Source organism: Pongo abelii, chromosome 6 (genome assembly GCF_028885655.2).
Source record: "Pongo abelii isolate AG06213 chromosome 6, NHGRI_mPonAbe1-v2.0_pri, whole genome shotgun sequence".
Lineage (NCBI taxonomy): Eukaryota > Metazoa > Chordata > Mammalia > Primates > Hominidae > Pongo > Pongo abelii.
The window spans coordinates 141,534,787-141,544,595 of record NC_071991.2 but is presented as its reverse complement, the minus strand read 5'-3'; the positions used below and the strand labels follow the sequence as shown (position 1 = coordinate 141,544,595).

The 9,809-nt window shown below is 39.6% G+C and overlaps 1 protein-coding gene across 1 annotated transcript; it reads right to left on the bottom strand.

The window, feature by feature from the left end:
• Window positions 1–421: 421 nt before the first annotated feature.
• On the bottom strand, window positions 422–8,859 carry LOC100433649 (olfactory receptor 6B1). Its single transcript, XM_054559139.1, has 2 exons — window positions 8,529–8,859; window positions 422–5,229 (listed from the first exon to the last, which is right to left on the bottom strand). Exons 1-2 carry the CDS (start codon window positions 8,801–8,803, stop codon window positions 4,269–4,271), a joined length of 1,236 nt encoding a protein of 411 aa, XP_054415114.1. The 5' UTR covers window positions 8,804–8,859; the 3' UTR covers window positions 422–4,268.
• Between the last annotated feature and the right edge of the window lie 950 nt (window positions 8,860–9,809).

Genomic DNA, 9,809 nt, shown 5'->3' with positions numbered 1-9,809 from the left:
ATTTCTTCTGCCAGGCACCAGAAAATTATCTCTCTCAAGTTCAAAGTTCCACAGGTCTCTAGAGCAGGGGCAAAAGGCTGCCAATCTCTTTGCTAAAGCATAGGAAGAGTGACCTTTGCTCTAGTTCCCAAGAAATTCCTTATCTCCACCTGAGACCACCTCAGCCTGGATTTCATTGTCTGTATCACTATCAGCATTTTGGTCAAAACCATTCGACAAGTCTCTAGAAAGTTCCAAACTTTCCCACATCTTCCTGTCTTCTTCTGAGCCCTCCAAACTGTTCCAACCTCTGTCCATTACCCAGTTCCAAAGTTGCTTCCACATTTTTAGGTATCTTTATAGCAGTGCCCCACTCCTGGTATGAATTTTCTGTATTAGTTCATTTTCACACAGCTATAAAGAACTGCCTAAGACTGGGTAATTTACCTTAAAAAGGTTTAACTGACTTACAGTTCCACATGGTTGGGGAGGCCTCAGGAAACTTACAATCATAGAAGAAGGCAAAGGGGAAGGAAGGCACATCTAACATGGTGGTGAGAGAGAGAGAAAGTGGGAAGGGAACTGCCAAACAATTTTAAAACCATCAGATCTTGTGAGAACTCACTCACTATCATGAGAACAGCATGGGGAAACCACCCCCATGATGCAATCACTTCCCACCAGGTTCCCCTTTTGATATGTGGGGATTACAATCAAGATGAGATTTGGGTGAGGAAACAGAGCCAAACCATATCACCTGCTTACCCTTTTCTCACTGCTCTGACTGCTCAGTCTCTTCAATGTCCCTCAAACATACTACTCAAGACTCCATATCTTTGCTTGCTGTTTCTCTACCTGGAATATTCTTTGTCCAAGTAGCCATATATCTTACTCTCACAGCTTCTCCAGGTTTTTGCTCAAACATCTCTTCCTCACTTGGTGATTCTGTGACCGTCTTATTTAAAATTTCTCATCTCCAGCAGCACTTCCTATTATACTTTCATGCTTTCTTCCTCCCCATCCATAGCACTTATTGCCACTCAAATTGGGATGTGTATTTATTTCCCAGGGTTTTCATAACAAATTACCACAAACTTGGTAGCTTAAAACAACAGAAATATATTGTCTTATAGTTCTGGAGGCCAGGAGTCCAAAATCAAAGTGTCATCAGGGCTCTCTTCCTTTGACAGCTCTAGGGGAGAATCATTACTTGTATCTTCCAGCTTCTGGTGGCCCAAGGTATTTCTTGGCTTGTGGATGCAGAATTCCAATCTCTATCTCTACCTTCACATCACCTTCTCTGTTTTCTCTTCTCTCTCATATAAGGAACGTGTCATCGGACATTGAGTCCACTCGGATAATCCAGAATGGTCTCAATGTGAGGTCCTTAATTTTATTATATTTCAAAGACTCTTTTTTTCAAATAAGTTCACAATCACAAGTTCCAGGTTGAAAGTGTGAAAATATATTTTTGGGAGCCACCATTCAACCCATTACAATATGTATGTATGTAATACACACACACACACACACACACACACACACACACACACACACACAAAGGTATTATCTGCTATCTGTTTCTGGTCACAAAGGTAACAAGTTTTAATATTTTGCTATTGTATCCCTACAGGTACATAATAGATCCTTAATATATATTAATTAAATGAATGAATAAATATAGTGATTTAAAATATATACTGCATGTGTAATTAATATATATTTATATTTTATTTTGTGGGCTTCCTTATGAGTTTGGCTGGTGATAATCAAATCTTCAGGGCGTGTTCTCTGGATAAACTATAAAAACTGACTACCAGCCTTTTATGATGGTTACCCCAACAAGATCACCAAATGCCCTAAAACTTCTGGCTTGCTTTGTGTGTCACCTTAGAAATAGCTTGTTTCTATATGAATTTAACCAGCAATCCACTATACATTATTTTCTCTGTTGAGGCAGATTTCTACATTGGTCTGATCTCCATCCTCTACTTTGCTGAGCCTGTGCACTTAGGTATTCCTTCCACAAAGGGGAAGGAGCTCAAGGTTCCATCTGTTATTTGAAAAAAAAAATTTAATAGAATTCACCAAGAAACCCTACTTCTACATTCTCCCTTTCCAAGATATTCATGAGAAATAATAAAGAAATAAATTGCCCCTGATAGTTGCAGCCTCCCAGTTTATGTATGTGGAGTCAAATAGGTGTGGAATGGTTTTAGACAGGTCCAGAGAGCATAGCCTTCCCAACCAGTTTTCCCATGCAAACCCTAATCTAGTGGCAGCTTGCTTAGATCATGCACTGCCCAAGATATTTAACAATCAACGTCTTTTCCATCATGGTAGTTGATCCTCATAACCATTGTGTAAGAAATGCCAAGCAACTATTATTACTCGTATTTTACACATAAAGACTCAGTGTTTCCAAAAGTATAGATGGCATGACCAAGGTCACATGGTGAAAATATATCCAGGGCTAAAATTCAAGTTGTTGCCAGAGTTTTTTTTGTCTTGCATTTCCTAATCCCCACTGAACATGTCTTTTCCTTTCTTAATGCACATATTTAACATCCCTATATGATTATGCCATTATATTTTGATTCATTTGAAGTTTTCAGAAAATAATCTCTTTTTTGTATGTCTAGGTTTTAAATAGAAATATATTCATCACAACTTATTTATTGCATCAAGGGACCAAACTACATTCCAGAAGCAAACATTAAATCCTTTCCATTTTACGCATTGTTCTCTTTTGCACATTTATTCCCTAAAGCAAAGTGTGCTTGCAGTTTATTTTTGTTTCTTTTTTCCTCTGGGACCTATAATTCACATTTTTTCATTTTTATTTTATTACTGTTCTGCAGGTATAGCAATTCATAATTCCAACTATATTCCTTTACAACTAGCTTTCATACTTGGCTTCTAAAGAAGTATGTTTTCTCTCTAGGGAGAGCCCATTCACTAGAGAAAGACCCAGGGTTTGAATTCAGGGAACTGGGACTTTTGACCTCTGCTCCCCCACTGTCTGTGGTTGTATGTTATTTACTTCCTTGAACATCTGTTCTGGAAGTTTATAAAATGGAACAAATAATTCTGCCTAACATTTCTTAATTAAGAAGAAAGAGAAAGCATTCTTGAAAGTGTGGTTTGTTCTTAGCTAAAAGATGTTATTAATGCAAGAAACTCTCCTGTTTAAAACTGTTACAATAAAAGAATTAAATTCCCACTGATGTTGGCCCGCTATGTTGAATACAGCTTAAAAATATATCTCTCTTTGCCACTGGCAAAACTATGAACCAAGAGTGAGCTTATCTATGTACTTTCTATGGGTGTAAAGCACATTTGATCAATGAGGTTCTAGCATGTGTGTAGAGGGTGTTAGATATATAGGTAAGGAGAGTTGAGAATCAGTATGGCATGGAACGAAAATCTCTGTCAATTCCTGAAACCTGTTACTTATCTCTGAGTTGAGTGTGGAGAAAGCGGAAAACCAAGAGAAGATAAAAGAGAGGGTGGCGGGGGGGCACAGGAAAAAGAGGATATCAAGATCAAAAGAAAAGAGAAGTAATGAGGGCAATTATTATTTGGCAATTCATATATTTGATGATATTTATTTATCATCTATTTTATGTTCATCCACTAAAGGATATGTTGTGGCATCTAGAAGGGAAATATAAAATTCAATAAAAGGCGACTGTGTGAGTTATATCAGAAGACAAAACACAATTGTTTAAGGTGCAATTCACTTACAGATAAAAGAAAGCACTCTAGTTTAAGCAGAAAGGATTTAATACAGGTTAGTAAGTGCTTGCAAAAAGTGTTGCAAAAACTCAAAAAGCAGTCTCTGCCACCAAAATTCACTCCCAGCACATCAAGAATGAGATTGTTGAGGGAGTTGCTACCTCTGTCTTAGAAAGATGGGAAATCAGGAAGCTACCACCTATTTTGCTGGCCCCAGAGCTATTAGTGTATGGCAGATCCAAAAACAGCTAACTCACCCATCACCATCTCTCTTCCTACTTAATTCGGTTATAAATTTACTCACAGTCTTAGAAACCCCATTTGGGGTCACAACCATTGGGAATTGTTTTCTCTAGCTCTCTAAAACATGTATGGCCTTAGAGCACTGACCATATGCACAGATGCAGACACCCAAGCGCCTGAGATTGATGTAGACATGGTGATGTCATATTAACATGGGCAGTGTCCTAACTGAGTCATTAAAGGAGAAAGGATGGAGGAAGACATATAGGCACCCACTCAGACCTTTCTTTCTAATCAACTGTAATTGACTAGTCAGATCTGCTGGCCTGGCAATATGCCAGTTTCTTCAGAGCTTCCTTGACCTCTCGGTTTCTTAGGCAATAAATGAAAGGGTTGAGAGAAGGAGTGACAATGGCATAGAAGATGGAAATAATTTTGTTCATGTTGAAGGCATGGATAACTTGAGGTCGAGCATACATGAAAATAATGGCTGAATAGAAAATGGTGACCACCACAAGATGGGAGGCACAAGTGGAGAACGCTTTCTGCTTTCCTGTGGGCATGCGTAAGATGGTGGCCAGAATGCATCCGTAGGACAGGACAGTAATAAAGAGTGGGAAAAGGAATATGACCAGTGCCAGGACAAAGTCCACCAACTCAGCTATGGACATGTCTGTGCAGGAGAGATTCAGTACTGGAGAGATGTCACAGAAGAAGTGGTTGATGACATTGGGACCACAGAAGCTGAGGCGGGAGATGAAGTAGATCTTCACCAGGGAGATGCCAAAGCCAGTGGCCCAGGAACCAAGAGCGAGGCGGAAGCAGAGCCCATGGCTCATTATGGTCGGGTAGTGGAGTGGGCGACAGATGGCCACATACCGGTCATAGGCCATGGCGGCCAGAAGCACACATTCCGTGCACATGAGAGCAATGAAGAAGTACAGTTGTATCATACAGAGTGTGAAAGAGATGCTGTTGTTCACAGACCAAAAACTAAACAGTAACTTGGGCACGGTCACAGAGATGTACCAGGTCTCCAAGAAGGACAGGTTGGCCAGGAAGAAGTACATAGGCTTGTGCAGTGGCCGATTTTGCAGCACCAATAGGATGATGACCATGTTTTCAGCCACGGTCAGAATATAGGCCACAAGGAATATCAGAAACATGGCTGCCCGCATACTCAAGCTCCCGGGGAATCCCACCAGAATGAACTTGGTGACTCGTGTCTGGTTCTCCACTTCCATATTGGAGACACAGGGCTTAGCTCTCCTGGAGAGGAAAAGTCATTTGATCAGACTCCATGGCCCAGCTATATTCTTCCATCCTTGTCTTCTCTATCAGTAACAGTAACAGTTATCATTTATTAATACACACTACAGGTCAGACCATGAACTGGGTACGTGAGGCACACAACGTAATTTAATTTCCACATAGCTGTGTGTGTGTGTGTGTGTGTGTGTGAGATAATATCTGTTTTAAAGATGAAGAAATCGTGACTTGGACAGGAATTAAGTAACTGACCACGTTGTCACTGGTAGCAGGGCAGGAATCACATTCAAGTCTCAGTCTATAGCCCATGCTCCTTCTAATATCTTGCACTGTCTGACACCTTACAACTGCCAATTCCAAAAGATACACCTGACCTTCCTGTCTCTCCACCTACCTAGAGCTCTGGAAGTTCTTCCTTACAACTCCTTTATCCTTCGCATGCTATTATTTTCATCTACCATCCCTGGAGATAGAGAGTAGCTGTCATCACCTATGAGGCACATGAGAAAGTGAATAGCGGAGATTTGGGCTTTTCAGTATTAAAGACCTCCTGGACCTCATTCAAGTCTAAGGTCTGCCACAGATTTGCTATGACCTTGAAATCTTACCCTCTCTGAGATTCAGTTTCCTCTTCTGTCAATGTGAATATTAATATTTATTCAGCTTATTTCGTTGAGGATCAAAATCCAAATGAGTTAATGTAAATGAAATTTTATATAAACTAATGGCAATAATCATGGAAAGGGATTTCCCCCCATATCAGAGCAGTGATGAAGGTAGGAATACACTAACAGGAGGGAGGGGAGGAGCTGCTGTGATCCAAGGCAAAGACGTGAGCGAAATAAACATGGGCTCATTCAGGGAATTTGACATTCTTGAGAGTGAAAATGGGGATCACTGAGTGGAGATTTCTAAAGATAAGCAAACAAAGATAGAGATGCATTAGAAAATTTGAAATATTTTCTATGAAGGTTAACAGACACAACATAATACTAAAGTAATCTGGAAAGGTCCCTCTGACCTTTGAGGAGGTGATATTAAGGCTGGGAAGGATTCTAGGACCCCAGCTCTTTGAAGGGCTGAGGTGGGAGGGAACTGTGCTGAAGGAGGTATGATTGCCGTGCTGTGATGGATGGGAAACGAGCCAAGGAAGAAGGCAGGAAGGCAGGGCCAGAAGGTGCAGGACCCCAGAGGTTCTAATAATCAGGGATCTGAACAGTGGTCTAAAAGCAGTCGGAAACAAGCAAAAGATTAAAGGTGAATGGGACATGATATGATTTATGCAATGGAAAGATAACTCTGTCATTGCAAAATGGACTCCTTGGAGGCAAGAGTGTGAGCTGTGAGCTATGAAACTAGTCGGAGGCTACTCAGAATAGGCGACAGTGAACTGAGATACTGTGGTTCCAGAGAAGTGGATTTAAGATACACATTAGAAGTAGAATCTTTAACAGTAATTGGTGGGTTGGATATGGAAGGTGAGAGAAAGAAGGAAATCAAGGAGGAACCTCAAATATAGAGCTTATTACCTAGAGGTGATGCCATTTACTAAGGTAGTTAGATGGCATCATTTACTAACTAACTGTCTTACTAACTATCACAGTTCAGAAAATCTTCTAATAATAATTTATTGAATATTTAATAGGTGCTGGGAAGTTCTTTGCATGCAATATCCCATTTAATCCACAAAATAATGTTAATTAGACATTGCTATTCTAATTTCAAAGAAGACACTGTGGTTTAGATGGATTAGATAATATTTCCAAGTTAGACAGTGATAAAATCAGAATCATAAAGCCCAGGTCCTACTACAAAGGCATGTCCTTAACCACTAGAGTGAAACACACTGATGAAGAATATCACATTTTGGACTTACCAGTGTATTTTATATTTAAAATTTCTGACTATTTTAGGAAATGTTCTTTAATCCTGCTGAAATTTTATATAAGCTGAGACTATTAGAGATGAACCCAAATGTTAAAAAGAAAGCAATATGACACAAATACATATTTAATCAGACACACATAACAGAAATGAATGTCTAGAAATGCTTGGTAAATGTATCTGAGAATAGATAATGATTGGATATGTTTTGAAATATAAATTAGGAGGAGGAAAAGCCATTTTTGGCAGATGAATCAGAATGAACAAAGGCACAGAGATCTGAAACAGCTTGAAATTTTCAGGAACTCAACTCATAATTGCTGCGTGAGTGGGCAAATTGTGAGTGAGTGAATGAGCAGAAAAGAGATGGATGGAAAGAGAAAGAGAGAGACTTTATTGTCACGGACCAGACCATGGAATAGTGAGGCATGTAAGAATTATCCTGAAGTATAGACAATAAGTAATCACTGTTTATCAGCAGGATGACAACATCCTTATTATATTCTTGTTTTTGATGTGGGAGGATGGGTTAGGATGGGACAAGGTTGCCAAACCAGAGATTCATAGACCCGTTAGAAAGCACCCTCATAGCAGACACTTAAAGATACATGTAAAGAAGAGAAAAATCATTCTAGCTTACAACATTTGGCAAAGAAACAAAGATGGACATATTTAGCTATACTTGTTCACAAGTTACATAAGTTTTCACTCCTAGAGGAAGCTCTATAAGAAAAACAAAGAATTCCTTATTTCTCATTAACTAAATGAAGGTGCACTGGCGCTAATTATTGCATACTGGTATTTTTATGTATCATCTTATTGCAAAATATGTACAGCCTTTTTACTTAAAATAGTTTTTACTCCATTAAGCATACTCAAACATGTTACCCCTCATAGCAGATTTACCACTGGTCTAGAATCAAACATCTTTGTTTCCTATGCCTGCTGCTATGCACTTTTCCCCAATTTTGTCAGGGTTCTATACATATGTAGGTTCCAAGTAATTTGAATTTGATGGACATTTAACCTCCGCCCCTGCCAAGATAGCAGCAGTTTTTGTAGCCACCGCCAGAAACAAGTTGCCAGGAAGATGCAGTGGTTGCAGCACAGGGATATCAGGTCATCGGGTCAATGGTAGGGTTTGAGATCATAATCTGGGGCACTAATTTTTGATCCCACACAAAGAGATGTCTCCAAAGTGGCAAGAGGAGCCTGCTCCCTCAGCTCACTGCATAACTGGCTGCACTTAGATTTCAGGAGACAAGAATATTATCCGGACTGATTGCTAGGAATTGAGAGTGGATAGAACAGAGAGGCATTAAACATTTTAGAGTCTAAATGTTGCTGTGCTGTAGGAGCCTGAAACAGGGCTGCCTGCATAGTGAGAAAGTAATGCTCTGAGAGGGAGCACTTACCTTGGCGCAGCAGCCTCTGATAGGATGAAATGTGAAAACAAAGCCTTCACCGATTCTAAAATAGGAAGAAGTAGAAGAAAAAGATTCAGGTATTGAATAGATGTGAGGAACCCACTTTCTAAACCTAGAAAGAGTGACTGGGTACAGATTGCCCCACTGCTTTCAAGCTGAAAGCCAGGATAAGATGACAGGAGAGCCCTAGGCACCAGGACCACATCTGCATCTGATGTGGCACAAGGCTGGTTCGTCCAGCACCCTGGGACTAGGGTGCCCATCACCTTCCTGGTGAACACGGCAGTGATTTTAGGCACACTGAGCTGTGAAGACCTTTGGATTCTGAGGGCTTTATAGAGTACCAAGACTTTCCCTACATATCTGCCAAGACCCAAGAGAAAAGAACCTTGACAATGGCAGTTCAGTTCTCTTGTGGGATCCAAGAGAAATTTCCATTTGCCCATTGTGGTGATCTTAATTGTTTTATATGTTATTAGTTCCATAGGAAAAAAAGTCCACTTATGACCACATACTTTGGAAAGAACCATATTTTTTGATAGATGAAGAGAAAAATGTACTGCAGTTAAATCTCTATGTATAGACTTTCGAATATTCTTCCATCTTTGGCTTACTTGAAACAGGATGAGCACGCAAGTGCTCCAAATGTGATATTGATGCCCAAAGGAGACTGATATTAGTACATTTTAGTAAAAGTTTGAATGACAGTTTTTGTTTTAGATACTTATGTCAACTTGTTCACTATGTAAATTTATCCTGATAGAATTATTGTCACTTTGTCAGCTGCCTGTGGGTACCATTTGACCAGTAGTTCACATTCTGGTACAAAGCTCTAGTGTACTAAAAATCACTTCTTCTGTAGCCGGCAGAACTCTTAAGTTGCCCTCTCACAAAGAAAAGCTATCAGATTCACTGTGATTTGATGCAATGGTAGATGAAGATATTAAAAGTTATAAACAATTCAGTCTGGAGAGCCACATATATTTATGGTAATTAAGCAAGCAGCCTTCAATACAATTTCTCTTATAGGACTGAAGCATGAAAACCAAATAGTAGCAAATAAAAGTAAGGCATCTCTTTCAAATCTCTGGCCTTGATTTATCTCTAAGTCTCAGAAAAACTCTGACTTCTCTAAAATGTATTATTTGATATTAACCACAATTTTTCAACATGGTTTTAAGCTGCTGTGATATGGTTGTCACTGAGGGGGACCACATTTCTCCTCCAAAGATAGAAAATGTCCATCTACTGTGAGAAGATTCTGTGAAT

Coding starts and splice junctions, on each gene's coding strand:
- LOC100433649 (XM_054559139.1), bottom strand. CDS start 8,803: ATGGGCACCCTAGTCCCAGGGTGCTGGACGAACCAGCCTTGTGCCACA. Junction 5,230..8,528: donor TCAGAGGCTGCTGCGCCAAG/GTAAGTGCTCCC, acceptor TTTCCTCTCCAG/GAGAGCTAAGCCCTGTGTCT.